General features: G+C 32.6%; 2 protein-coding genes across 3 annotated transcripts; one reads left to right on the top strand and one right to left on the bottom strand.

The window, feature by feature from the left end:
• The first annotated feature begins 2,465 nt into the window (after positions 1 to 2,465).
• On the top strand, positions 2,466 to 5,415 carry LOC126978972 (proton-transporting V-type ATPase complex assembly regulator TMEM9-like). 2 transcript variants are annotated; one of them, XM_050828108.1, is made up of 5 exons: positions 2,466 to 2,689; positions 2,921 to 3,045; positions 3,122 to 3,236; positions 4,457 to 4,579; positions 5,246 to 5,415. In XM_050828108.1, exons 1-5 carry the CDS (start codon positions 2,624 to 2,626, stop codon positions 5,285 to 5,287), a joined length of 471 nt encoding a protein of 156 aa, XP_050684065.1. In that variant the 5' UTR covers positions 2,466 to 2,623; the 3' UTR covers positions 5,288 to 5,415. The 2 variants fall into 2 exon arrangements, with proteins under 2 accessions (XP_050684065.1, XP_050684066.1); XM_050828109.1 differs by having other exon boundaries at positions 2,534 to 2,851.
• Positions 5,416 to 9,796: 4,381 nt separating this feature from the next.
• LOC126978971 (uncharacterized protein CG1161-like) lies at positions 9,797 to 13,722 on the bottom strand. Its single transcript, XM_050828107.1, has 5 exons — positions 13,381 to 13,722; positions 13,013 to 13,128; positions 12,616 to 12,730; positions 12,340 to 12,465; positions 9,797 to 11,292 (listed from the first exon to the last, which is right to left on the bottom strand). The coding sequence occupies exons 1-5, from the start codon at positions 13,432 to 13,434 to the stop codon at positions 11,146 to 11,148; spliced, it is 558 nt and encodes a 185-aa protein (XP_050684064.1). The 5' UTR covers positions 13,435 to 13,722; the 3' UTR covers positions 9,797 to 11,145.
• Between the last annotated feature and the right edge of the window lie 222 nt (positions 13,723 to 13,944).

Raw genomic sequence — 13,944 nt, 5'->3', positions numbered from 1 at the left:
AGTACCCTAAATATGCCCAATATGCAATCAAGGAAGTGCCACTATCTCAGTGGCACTTCTTTGGTCGCAGGTGTAGAATATTTTTTCTTCTTGCTTGCCATTTTAAACAGAGAAGTGGATAAAGATTGCTGTTCTGTGATAGCAGTAGTTCCAGATGGTTCTTGGGCAAAACGTTCATACAAAAGTGTATGTAGCTCAGCGCCCCTTGGTGCAATGTTGGACTGCAAAGTAAAAAAATACTGATACTGGTGATGATAAGAATGTAATTAGGTCGGCTAGAATTTGAGCCCGATATGTCTCCTCTATATTAGTTAAATTTATAGTTAAAAAGCTGAAGACCTTCAACACACTACAATAATTGATCAGAGTGATGATGAATTGTAGGGTTTAGAGAGGCGCAAGCGTAGGTATTATTGCGTAAGATTTTGGAAAAGTAATTTGTAAGCTACGAAGAAAAACCTCAATTATTGCGGAATTGTTAAAGTCATTGTTATACTCCCAAATCTGTACTACTGTACTATGTACGGTACTGCTGTATATTCGTAGTACACTGGACTGGACAATGTCAAGAGCGGGTTATTTGATGTTTATAAATGTTTTTTTTTCGGTAATACTCATGATTGCCTAATAAATGATGATTCCATTGTGGAAGCAAAATGCAATACAAATTTGAAGAAATTAATACGAAAGATGTAATAGAAAATGAAATTACTGATTTTTGTTATTCCGTTCTTACTTCACAAAAACATGTTTAAATTGAAAAGAAATCACAATTATCTTTATCATGTTTCATCATCATCATCATCATCAGCCGGAAGACGTCCACTGTTGGACAAAGGCCTAATATTTTATCAAAATGTACACAGTCAAAATTCTATCATATTATTTTATGGAGCCCTAAGGATAATAGCTTTATGAAACAATTGAAAAAGGTGATGGACCTATGCGAAACGTGGAAGCAAATCTAGAAAAAATTTCTACGAATGTCTGCTATACGAATTGATTGATCGTATTCCAAGAAATTTACGTGTACGGGGAAGAGTAGGAATAACGATATAATAAATTACTTAAGTATTCGAAAAAGCACCCCCTTTAACATATTGACACGGGAGTGGGTCAGGGATTGGAAATAATACTCCGCTTATAGGAACGAGTCTTTATTTGCGTTCACTTTTTCTGAACTTGCACTTCGCCGGTCTGCCGCTGTTCCTCTTGTGGGCGGCGGTACCTTCAACGCGTCACACTGCACCGAACACTACTTCTCTTCTGTCTTCCTCTTCTTAGAACACTTCCACTTTTCACTACTTCTTCTTTTCTTCTTCTTTACACTTTCGAGTCAGAACTAGAACTGCCGTAGGCCACGCTTAGTAAGTGATCTCACATCCTATTTAGAATAAAAATATTTAAATTTGAATAGTACAATGTGTTCTATGTCGCTCTAAAACTATTGTTATGGCAAGTAAGCTGGCCGAGAAAAAATAATTATAACCTAAGCTCATATTATGACTGGCCTTACAACTTTGGGTTTTGGCAACTGACCTGTATAAATACCCACAGAACACTTTTACTCTAACGAGATAAATACCATTGGACAGGCTGTTCCATATGTTTGATAGCAAATTTTTTGTGCCTATTTGAAGCGGCTAGTGAGCGTCCAGAGCGCTAATTTTTACGTATAATATAAATTGCTGCCAAGGAACGTACAATACTCTGAAGTATTTTTGCATTTTGAATTAATTTCGTTCGTTTTCCGTGTTATTTATACTTCAAGAATCAACGTAATAAAGCATACAATTTTATTTTGTAAATAGTTTCCCACCATCTATCGATGTTTGCTGAGGTTGTCATCACTAGTTTTAGCACCGCAGACTCTAGCTACATGGCCAACAGCGCCAAAATGGTGAATATCAAACAGGCAGAAAAGCACTTTGACAGATCAGAGAAGACAGTCCAGTGGTCTAAAGTAGAGGTCAGTGCACAGTAGACATATAGGGTATGTTCCGATATGCACTGCGAGCACTGCACAGTGCTATCACTGTAGAAAAATTCGTTCCGTTATGGACTGCCAGTATATAACCGCAGTACCCTAGGGAAATATATGACGTCATAAGTCGCCGCCATATTCTACTGTGAGCACTGGCGTTTTCGAGGTAAGGTACTCGCAATACTTTGATCACGTGATCAGTCAAAACCGCTCGAATGCCTTAAATATGAATTAATTAAAATATTTTTGACAGTTCTCCAACAAAAGTTTTTTTAATGAACTAGAAAACTTTAATACACTCATTTGAATGCTGCGTCATAAAACGTGGATGACAGTATACGGGATTGCGTTCGGTTTTAAATAGTAACCAGTATAACTAACTATATAGGAACGGCTTCAAAGTATGCTAATTGATACTATTGATTTCACTCTGTACAGTGGTCGCAGTGCATATCGGAACATACCCACATAGTATTTTGTCACTGACCTCTACTGTTCTGTAGTTTGTAGTATTTACATTACATCCTCTTTGGTTGTGTTCTCGGGAAATGAAATATGTGCATTTTTTTGTAATAAAATTCTAATTTCTATTACGATTTATGTGAATATGTACCAATATTATGACTGAACCATGTTTAGATGTTTGAAAGGGAAATTGGTCATTTGAACTATATGCCTAACAAATTAGTTTATTTAATTAGAATGGTATATTTTTTTTTGTTATTTAAAGTCATGTTCATATATTACTGCTTAGAAGTTTTCCTCCTTATCGATAATTTTATATAAAATGTCCTAAAATTAAAAAAAATGTATACAACAAAGTCATTAATATATTTTATTATTATCTTTATCTGCCCTGCAGTATTGGTAAGTTAGTTTTGAATGAGTTGTTTAGTGCATTTAATGTTAAATTATTACTAATATCTGCACTTCTAGGGACAATTTTATGAAGATAAAAGATGTCGATGTGTGTGTCCTAGTCCAGCTTCAATTATAAACAAAACACAGGATAAAATTTTTGATCGGAAACTTTACATTGCTTATGTCCCACCAAGCAAATGGTACTATGTTAAAATTTTAATAGATGAAGGATACATTGTTGGATATCCCTTCATATTACAATTTTACTGATTTCAGCAACTGTGATGGTGTAATATTACCACTCATGAGTGATGAGATAAGAGATAATGCTCAAGTATTTTGTCCATGGTGTGAATGTAAATATGAGACTAGGAATACTACAATAATTATGGTGAGTTAGCTTTGATTGAGTGCTGCTTGTGCAACTTGTTTATTTAAAATGAAAAGTCTGTTGCAGTTATCCTTTATGTTCCTTAAATTGTGAAATGATTAGCTTTGTTGCTTATAAGTATCTATTGTTATTTGATTTAATTAATGGTTCAAGTATCATGCTTCATAACAGGCTCAGCTTTGACTCACATATCCTGTAATAGCAAACACCCCTTTCTTACTTAGTACACTAAATTATTTCACTTGCATAATAGGTACTCATGTTAACCTTTATTTCTTTAAATTATGATTGTTGATGATACAGTCTATTGTTAAAAATTATTGTTAATATTTAACTTACTTAAGTAGGCCAAATATGCATTATATTGCATTAGAAACATGTATCTCTTATGTTCAAAGTTGAATATGTAAATATTAGTTCATATAAAAGAGTGGCAATGAGTTTCTTTCCACTTCTTTTTCCGGCTCAATGGTAAATGGTGAGATGTAAATAACATTTATATTAATAAGTTAACAATGAAGTGTGAATATATAATTCTCTACAAAAACAAAAATTTCAAGAGGCAGAAAACAGAAATGTATAATTTTTTTTTATTAAACTACACATATTAAAATTTGAAAACATAATTTTATGAATGATGAGGGATTGAACCCAATGATCCAATTAAAATTATAGAACTAAGAGGTTTATCTGTAGTTATATCACTTATTAATAAGATAGATTTCTTCTGGAATAAATACATAATATAAAAAAAGTCAAATATTCGTGCCCTCAAGTAACTTTCAATTGATTGTACTGAAATTACCATACTTTAACAGAGAGCTACTAAAGAATAAGGCTAATAACTTTTACAAATACGAAAACAACAATTACATACATCTGTCTAGCTCAATGACATAATCATAACCAATGATAGATGAAAGGTGTCTTCTCTTCAGCTACTTTTTAGACAATCTATTATGCCATTATTAAGCAACCTGCTGTGTAAGGACAGTTAGTGAAACAAAGAAATTAACTGCTAACAATTTGTTATACATCTGATTATTCCATAATACAGATAAAACCCATTTCCGATTTTTGTGAGCCTGTATATTTTAAATGTAACCAAACTAAAAAACAAAAATCACCAAAATGGTTGTTATTATATATTGACACTTCAGCATTGAATTGATCTCTTATCATAGTAATTTTTTATATAATTTTTATTTTTTATTTATTAGGTTGTAGTGATAATTGTACTATGGATATTGATGCTACTTACAGCCTATCTTATATTTCTTATGATTCTTGATCCACTTGTTACCAAGAGGAAAACAGAAACTTATAGTTCCAATGCTGATGAAGTAAGTTTTATTTATAGATTACTCATATTAAAACTAACATTTTCCTTCCAACTATCAACCTGACAGGCTGTAATCCAAAAACAACAACAGTTAATTATAAAAATAAAATTACAAAGTATTTAAAAATTTTACATATTTATGGTAATATATTTATATATTATGATCTTGTGTGAATCTGACTGACAACCAAGCTGACAAAACACGAAATGAACTTATAATTCTTTACTTGATGGTTATGCCATCTATGCTAACTAAGCTCCTCAGAATATCAAATTTTAGGTACTCTGTAGTACAACAGTATCTCACATTGCAGGACCATGTTCCATGACCCTTTTTTATAAGGATATTTTAAGCTTTAGCGGTGCTTATTGTAGAGACCATTTACTACCTGGTAGTAATGAACATTAAATGAAGTGGGAAGTCATCTTGGCAATCTCTCTAGTCTCCAATTAATGTGTGACTTGTCATTAACTAACCAATATGTAATTAACTAGACATGGACACTTTACATTCATAGTTATTTTGAATTTATTATAATATGTATATATTGAAGCCCAAGTCTGTGTTTTCGATGGTAGTTACTTCCTCTGACATTTCAAATTTAGTTTGCTGTAAGAAACTAATAAATATTATCTACAAATAAAAACATTTTTTTTTTATTTGCAGGCACAAAATCTTCTTCTGCAGGAGCATGATCCTGAAGATTAATCTTGTACTTGTATTTAGTAATAAAGCTGTTGACAATATTTTTTAGTTGTAATCATATTGTTTTTTGTAATATAATATTTATTAAGAATAAAATAAAAATATATCTGTCTACTGACAAGAAACTCCCAGCACATCTTCTTCTCAACATAAAGTTGATTTTTTTAATATTTAGTATATTTAATTAATATCACTGCTATCTATGAATGAAATGAACTACATACATCTTTTGTCATTTTATAGGTAGTTCATTGATACCTTTACTAAAAAAACCATTCGGACGGGTATCAATCAAATGTTTGAAGGCGGTTTGGACTGCCCCATCTGAGTTGATTTTTTTTCCCTTGCAAGAAGTTATCCAAATACTGAAAAAAATGGTAATCTGTTCGAGCAAGGTCTGGGGACTACAGTGAATGTGTTAGACATTCCAATTGTAGCTCTTCTAATTTGGTAGCTGTCGTTGTGCAGTGTGTGGTATAGCATTGTTCTGAAGCAGCAGCGGCCTAGAGCGAAATAAATAATATTTTAAAACTTTAGGGGTTTAGTTAGCCCCGCTATTCACCACCTTACACGTATAACGAAATCTAGATTCCTGTAAGCTTTTTCAGTTACTGCAGCAATGCGGTTCGACATTGATATTTTTATATCAAACAATATTCCTAAGTCCTTATTGCTATTTGTTCGTGTTAATGGGACTTCAAGTAATTTGTATTGATATTCTATTTTGTTTCTTTTTCGCGTAAAGGTGATTTGAAATCATTTAGACACATTGACTCCAATACGATTATCGTGGTAATAGTCACAGAGTCTGATTTAATCGCTTTGAAGGTTTATTGAATCTAATTCAGTCTTAATTTTAATTCAGTCGAAAACCGTTATGGTGTCGTATTATACTTATATAATATGCAGTGTTCGATTTGGAAATGCGAAATAGTTTATGAAAGTGACACTAAATATTATTATAAATAATACTTTATATGAATACTTTAAAACTTTTGTGATCGAAGTTGAAAGTTAAAATTTCGGTTTTTATTCTATTTTTAAACCGTTACGTGATAAAATTATCGTGCCGTGTGAGCGTGATTCCGGCTTCGTTCTACAAGAGGAGGAAGCAAGAGCGGGTGGAACCCAAGCGTGCTCTGCCACGCGGTCGAGCTCATGTGATCGTCGTCAAGCAGCAGGTCCAGCGAGGACGACAAGCCACCGCCCAAGCGGCGCCGGAGTGGCGTGCGCAGTTGCACTTTTGAGTTGTTGTCTCAACATTTAGTGGGTCATGTTAATATATTTTGTGCTAATTATGCTAATGCACAGTCGAATACATTTTAATGCTTTGAACGACTCCTTAAACTTGTCTGCTTTGGTGGCTTATATTGCGGAACTAGATTTTCAATTAAGGAGCCGTCCATACCTAAGGCGGATCCTAAGTTAGCTTCATTGATAATATTTGATACTCCCGACTAGAATTCTACGCTGAAGCTCAAAAGAAATATACCGCTTTTCCGGCGTTTATGGAGCTTAAGGTAAATGAGGAGTTGAGACGTTTAGAGGATCCTCTCGCTCCGACAAGGTGGTTTCAGATGGAACGAAGCTTTGCAGCCTTATCGACCACATTAACAGGAACAGATACAAATGACTCTCGAGGGTTTTCGGGCGGATGTCTAAAGTTTTATCTTGGACAGAGCCTTGACTTTAAGACTTGAGCAAAATGTAGCCACTCAAATCAATTCTCAAAATGATCACCTCAGCCCGTATTCCTTTCAATCAGTTAATTAATTAACCGCCTTTAATCCTACCGGCACCAGATATTATGAAAACATTTCAAACTCCCAAGTTCTCACGAAATGTCGTTAGAGATACAAGCCATGGTCGAAATTCAGATTCTCGAGCCTGCGCCAGTAACACGTTCATTCATATCCCCATTATTCATAGTTACAAAGAGCAACGGCAAAAATTCGGGTTATTTTCAATTTGAAGGCACTGAACCTATTCATGAAACCAACACATTTTTTTTCGAACGCTGTAGCGCCACAGCAATCGTCTGTAAAAACATTAACGGCGTCCAAGCCTATTTGCAGAAGCGGTGCGAAAAGACCTGGAATGGTGGCTAGTCAATGTAAGCTAGATAACTGCAATTCAAAGGTTACCAGTCAACTACGTAGTAACAGAAGCCTCGGACATTCAATGGGGTGCTCTAGTAAACAACCATATGGTCAAAGAATCTGGAGCAAAAATCAAAAGAAGTGGAAAGAAATGTACGCAGTAATCGCAGTCATCTCGTCAGAAGCGATAGCGCTTCAGAATTCAGTAATTATTTAGCAAACCGATAAAAAAACTGTGGTTTCTTTCATAAAGAACGAAGTCAATGAAACTCCTGGAATTGACTAAAGAATTATTGGCACTGACAGACAGACTGTAACGTTGTATTGCTCCTACATCACCTACCAGGTCTGTATAACACGGAAGCCGACCATCTCTCGCACAACCGCGCCAGCTCAGAGTGGCATCTGCTGAGTGAGGCAACGGCGAGATTATTCATATTGTGGGGTACTCCAAGCATAGACCTATTCAGGCAGAAAAGTAGCTTTGTCAATATTTTTTAGCTACTGATGCGTAAAAGTTTCTGTGGATTAGTTGTGTGAAATTTCTGATTATTTATAAAAATAGGTACGCACAAAAGTTGATACCAAAAGGTCCTATTGCCTCAATAGATCATTTTAAATGTAATTAATTACTTTACGAGTGATTTTGTTTTGCCACACAATAATACAAACAAAATAGATCACATTGTTGCGTTTTATTTGCAAGCCACAAGGTGATAAACAGATCTCTCATAAAATCGGAACACATAAAAATACCTGGAAATAAAATTCGTATTGTTTCCTTAGTTACATTCGAAGTCCTAATAATGTCTCCCTGGTGTACTGACATTAAACCTTTATGATTCGAACAATCAGAACAAATATGGCGGCTTGAGTTAGTTCCAGATAGTATCACTGGGAGCGCTGACGACGAAGTCACGTGACGGAAAAGTAGCGACATCTAGCTGCAATGCACTCTCTCTTAAATAACTTCAAACGTCTTAGAAAACCAATAACAAATTTTATTTACAGGTAATTTTTTTAAATTGATCTTAGATGGGTTAAACGCTATCTAATAAAGTTGAGTACACTAACGAACAACACGTACACATCACTTCCTATTGCAAAATAATATTTTCAAAATTAACGAATGGCTGACAGAAAAATACATTGAAAATTGTTGCCATAAATGAGGAAAATTGGCATTTATGTCAATAAACCTGAGAAATATTGATCGTTATTTATAACAGACTTAGTAGACAATCATTTTCCTTGCACGATTAAAATTGCATTAAATTTTCGAAGTCTTCAACGAATTTATAGCCTAAGTAAAACAATAGGCATATTTTCTGTTTGTTTGAAAAAAAAAAATGTTTTTTCTGTGTTCAGTGTTACTCAAAAATAAATTAGTGGTAATTTTTGCATAGCGGTGCCCTGAAAAGTCGAGTTGAACATTTTTGTTTCAGAAATATTTTTGATTTTTGGTTGTAGGTACATTTTGGTTATTAAATTAATCTTCGATTTTCCTTATACCTAGTTGATTAGTGTTTCATTTTCAGTGTACTAAAACTTAAAAATATTGAAATAACTGTAAATAGAATAGGTAACGTAAGAAGAAGATAAATCAAGTGTACGCGTCACCTGATGTTAAGTGATTACTCTCGCCCACAATCACTTGCAACGGCAGAGGAATTACAGGAGCATTGCCGACCTTTTAAAAAGGTATTCGGGCTTTTTTTTTAAATAATCTATGTCGAATCGCTCTGGAAACACCGCACAAGGAAGCTCATTCCACAGCTTGAAATGAAAGAAACTTCTTTGAAAACCTCATGTGTACTTGAAGTGTTTATACTGTAATTGGTTTATTTTTGTGGTAAATGCGCAAACTTTAGTCTTCGGGGGGTTAAATTGGACAAAGTTCATTTCGCGATCTTCTCAAGAGAAGACTCGTTGGAAGACACAAGTTTCTCTTGGCACTGGTCTACGATTTTACGATGACGAAAAGACCTGCATGGCCTGTGCATACAGCATCTACACTACTGTCATATAGCACTGCATGTTGGAGGTGTCCAACATATCACTGATTTGCAGAAGAAACAGTGTATCAGATAGCAAACAACCATGGGGGAACTCCAGTATTCACACCTTCAGTTTCAAGCAATAACCATCCATTACAACAAGGTCCATATGCATAAACTCTTGGGTAGCCCAAGTGATGGACACTTGAGAGTAGCGCCTTGTGCCATACATGATGAAAGGCCTTTGCTATATTCAAACTAACTGCCAGGCCTTCTCCCTTTCGATAGCCACCGCCTCTGTTAGGTATATCAGAAGAGTTAGTTTGATCCATTCCATTGTAAAAGATTTATGTTTCCAATTTCAATAAACATTGATAACATTGGGACAGAACTATTGTAATTTAAATTATATACTGTTGTTACAGTTACATTTTAATACTATAATCGGAAAGATGCATGCTTAAAATACAATATTATCTTATTAACCGAACCTTTAAAATAAATTCTTATTTATAACGATTCCACATAAATGTGTTAACCTATTGCTTTAATGGACAGTAAATAGTGTTTGAGGCATCAATGCAAAATACAATTGGATATAATGAATCTTCATGATGAATAATTGATTTGGTGCTAAAGCAAGATTGATGTATAAGTTAGACCACATCTTGAATGTTACAATCAATACCATACAACAAGCAGGTAAAATACATTTAATTTTCTTCAACTATTATTGATGTATGATACTAAATTTTAATCATTATAATTTATTATTAACATTAAAAGATAAAAGTAATTTTACATAACATTCCATTGAAAAAAAAAAATTGTTTCTTGTGAACTATCACTGGTAAAATATTACTAAACAACATAGATACATATGCAAATTTACATATGATCTATGAGAACCAATCACACTAAAGTGTCCGAGGCAAAAGTCTGCTCAACACACTGTGTTAGCAGTGTATAGCAAGTAAGCCTTGTATTGTCACATTGACATATGAGTAATTAATACAGCCCTCCAATGACGAGTGAACAGTTAACAGTGAACATATAACAACAAATAAAATTGGCATAGAGTTAAAGTTATAACTAAGCATAAACCAAGAATATGTAAAATGTTTACAAATAGACCTTTTGCTTAGGAATGGTTTGTTCGGACATATAATGTTTCCCGCGTTTATTTGCAAGCCAGCTTGTCATTCGGAAAGCTTCAGAATATTATCATTTTATTGACAATGTTGTCAACAATATTGTAAACATTTTGCATTTTCTTTGTTTATCATCAGTTATAACTTTACTTATACCAAGTTTAATTGTAAGGCCGATAGAGTTTAATAATAAAGTGGATATTTTTAACAACATAATGTTAGCTATACTTGTATGCAACAAGGTTCGGACACTTTTTAGTCACACTTTCTTAGCTATTGTCAATCTAGTTAGTATTGCTAATCCAACCTTCGCACTCTAAAATTACCATACAATAACATTTGAACATCTATATTGTAATGATAATATACAACCAGCTCAATAAAATTAGCAAACATTTGTCCTTATGTGATCTAATAAAACAGAAAGTAAAAATAAATTTAATTTAAACAATTCATAAATTTAATACCACATTCATGTCAATACCATTATACAAGGATTTATTTAATACCTAGTCATGAATGTCAATAAACTATGAAATAATAGCTTTTAAACTATTACAATTTGTTTTTGAGGGCACAATTGATGTTGATCAGAATGTCCCTCAGGCTAAATCCTAGTTCAACATGGTATGTCTATCATAAATATTGCGCCGTTGTTCTCTCACTTGTCGCTTCCATTTATCTTGTTGATGTGTGACACGATTGAGAACATTACCACGTGAACTAATCGGCTGAGATGGTCCACCTAGTGTACTTTCATCCTGAAATTTTTAAAATTCAACTGAATATATTTTCTGGTAAAAATATGGTAATCTGTCTAAGCAAATTCATGCAAATTGGTAAGCAGCTATCAAGTTACCTATCTGGAAATATAAAGTTCAGGTGAATAAAAAGAAATGTGAATCTATTATTTACATAGAGAAATATTTGTCTCTTAAATTCTCAGGGACCAAACATTAATTATAACCAACATATTGAATAATGAATTAAATAGCAAAAGCAGAAAATTTTAATTTTTTATAGTTTCCTTTTGCCATTTTAACATTAAATTATAAATAATATAACTAATCAACTCTATATATTTATGAGTATTCTTGATTTGTTTAATACGTTTATCTTGACTTGTTTAGTAGATTTTGTTTATTTCATTACATTATAGAATGATTGTTTTATAACTTATACTATTTTATGTAACTATTTCACACCTAATTTAGCACACCATGTAATAAGAACCTTGTAAATTAGCATAATAATTATAAATGTATTATGAAGGTGAATCTAAATAAATAAATAAACTCAGAAAGTTTTGTGTAAAATAGTTTTTATGTATGAGGCCCTGGCTAATAAGATGTGATTTAAAAGTTTTTACAAGTACAAATACCATCATTTGAATTTCAAATATCCCTCCATATCTTTTTGAGAGCTAAATTGAATTATTCTCATTGAAAAATCAATCTGTGTTGAGATCTGGATGACTTTGTATGATTTCAAATAAAGCCTTAAACCAGATGAGCCATTTGACTTAAAATAGTGTGTGTAGATGAAGGTCATTCTAAATCGAATGTCTACTTTTGGCATAACAAATTTAAGATTGGTTGTCTATCATTGGGGGATGAAGAGAGAAATGGTCATACTTCCATGGCAGGCTTCCAAGAAAAATGTGCTTGCAGTGAAAAAAAATTATATGAGATTTAATATTTCACATTGTTACACTATAAGTGTTATACTTATAATTTGGTAATTATATGAGTAAAGTGATTTTCCGATTTCTTGCCATCATAATTAGTTGATAAAGTGATAATACTTACATCTTCATTGGTGTGTTCCTGATAGGATGCTTTAGCTCTCTTATTTATCAATGGATCAAGGCATATCAGAAATCCCATGTATGCAACAAGTAGCATAATAACCCAGAGAACAATTATCACTACAACCTAAAAATATAAAATTAATGTTTAATATTTTTTTTACATAGAGGATCAATATTATCAAGACCTACTAACAATCTAATTGATTTTATAATGTTCTAATTATTATAATAAAAAATAGTAGTTAATATACTTTCATATAGATTTTAATCATACCTTTATGATAGTTGTATTTCTATTCTCATATTTGCATTCACACCGTGGACAAAACTCCTGTTCACGTCCTTTCACAAGGTCTCCAACACGAGGTAGAATAAGTCCATCACAGTTACTGTAAATACAATTTATTTAACTAGTATTGCATGAGTGTTCCGCAACAATGCACAGAACTTCATAATTATTAGACATTTTTTATATTCTATCAAACACTATCACTATCCATTAACAACACATAGTGTTATACAACTGTACATATTTTATCTAAAATGTTAAGCAAACTTCTTTTTCCAGTGTCTGCATATAACATAACAAATGGAAAATATTATATTCTAAGTGATATACCACTCTTACTACACAATGTATATTTACTATAATAAAGTATAATAATACCTACCACATATTTGGGGGCACATTTCCAATGTAAAGCTTCCGGTCTGAGCCCACTGTATTGTTCAAAACAGTAGCTGGACTTGGACAAACACATTTGCATCGTTTATCTTCATACGATGCCTGAAAGTAAAAAATATAATAAACATTCTTTTTAAAAAATACTGTAATATTATCTCATCAGTAAAGTATACAAATTAGTTTGCTATAATAAAATATAGTCTTGATAATATCAATTCATTATGATAGGCAGCTCACATTATTAATTAATCACTACATAGTATTGGGTTACATTAGAAAGCAGTCACAGTGATCAATATTAGTTTTACTAATCAACCTTACAATCATTTAGAATAAGAGAATTGATAAACTTACTGAAACATAACCAAGAAAAACAGTTAAAATCAATAAGCTAGATAATCTCAACATTTTCTACCCTTTTAAAGACAATTTATCATAATGTCCTTGCTAAAAATAATTCAATTTAAACTAAGAAATAAATGTCACTCCGCATAGATTTTGAGTAATTAGATTATTATTTTATTTTTATAATACACAAACAAGAATATATTAATCTTGAAACGTTTTTCACTTTGTACGATTACAACTTTACAAGCAAAAGATATTTAATTTATAACAAGAATCAAAGAGGATGTAAAATGTAAATTAAATACTACGTATAGACGCGACTGTTTAGTTTCTAGACTACTCCCTAACTAGGTTTAGTATGAAACGTGCAGTGAGATCTGATGACAGGTTTGAAATAGTAATTACAATATGGCGACGAAGTATAATCCGGCTAAATTTGAAAGCAAACAGTTACTTATAACGTACTGGATTTCTGCTATCTTCGTTTTTCAATAAGATTATAGACGGCATCTATCAATGACTGCACGTTTCATACAATCGCTTTCTTCTTAGAGAGTTTCGAAACGCTAG

Source organism: Leptidea sinapis, chromosome Z, assembly GCF_905404315.1.
Source record: "Leptidea sinapis chromosome Z, ilLepSina1.1, whole genome shotgun sequence".
Classification (NCBI taxonomy): Eukaryota; Metazoa; Arthropoda; class Insecta; order Lepidoptera; family Pieridae; genus Leptidea; species Leptidea sinapis.
Note: the sequence above shows the minus strand (reverse complement) of the source record. Positions and strands in the feature narration are given on the sequence as shown.

What these genes read in the sequence shown, in the direction of transcription:
- LOC126978972 (XM_050828108.1), top strand. Translation starts at nt 2,624, where the DNA reads ATGTTTGAAAGGGAAATTGGTCATTTGAACTATATGCCTAACAAATTA. An exon ending in TAGTTTATTTAATTAGAATG is followed by an intron (nt 2,690 to 2,920) that starts GTATATTTTTTT and finishes CTGCACTTCTAG; the next exon opens with GGACAATTTTATGAAGATAA. An exon ending in TATGTCCCACCAAGCAAATG is followed by an intron (nt 3,046 to 3,121) that starts GTACTATGTTAA and finishes TACTGATTTCAG; the next exon opens with CAACTGTGATGGTGTAATAT.
- LOC126978971 (XM_050828107.1), bottom strand. Translation starts at nt 13,434, where the DNA reads ATGTTGAGATTATCTAGCTTATTGATTTTAACTGTTTTTCTTGGTTAT. An exon ending in TTTTTCTTGGTTATGTTTCA is followed by an intron (nt 13,129 to 13,380) that starts GTAAGTTTATCA and finishes TTTTACTTTCAG; the next exon opens with GCATCGTATGAAGATAAACG. An exon ending in GAAATACAACTATCATAAAG is followed by an intron (nt 12,466 to 12,615) that starts GTATGATTAAAA and finishes TTATATTTTTAG; the next exon opens with GTTGTAGTGATAATTGTTCT.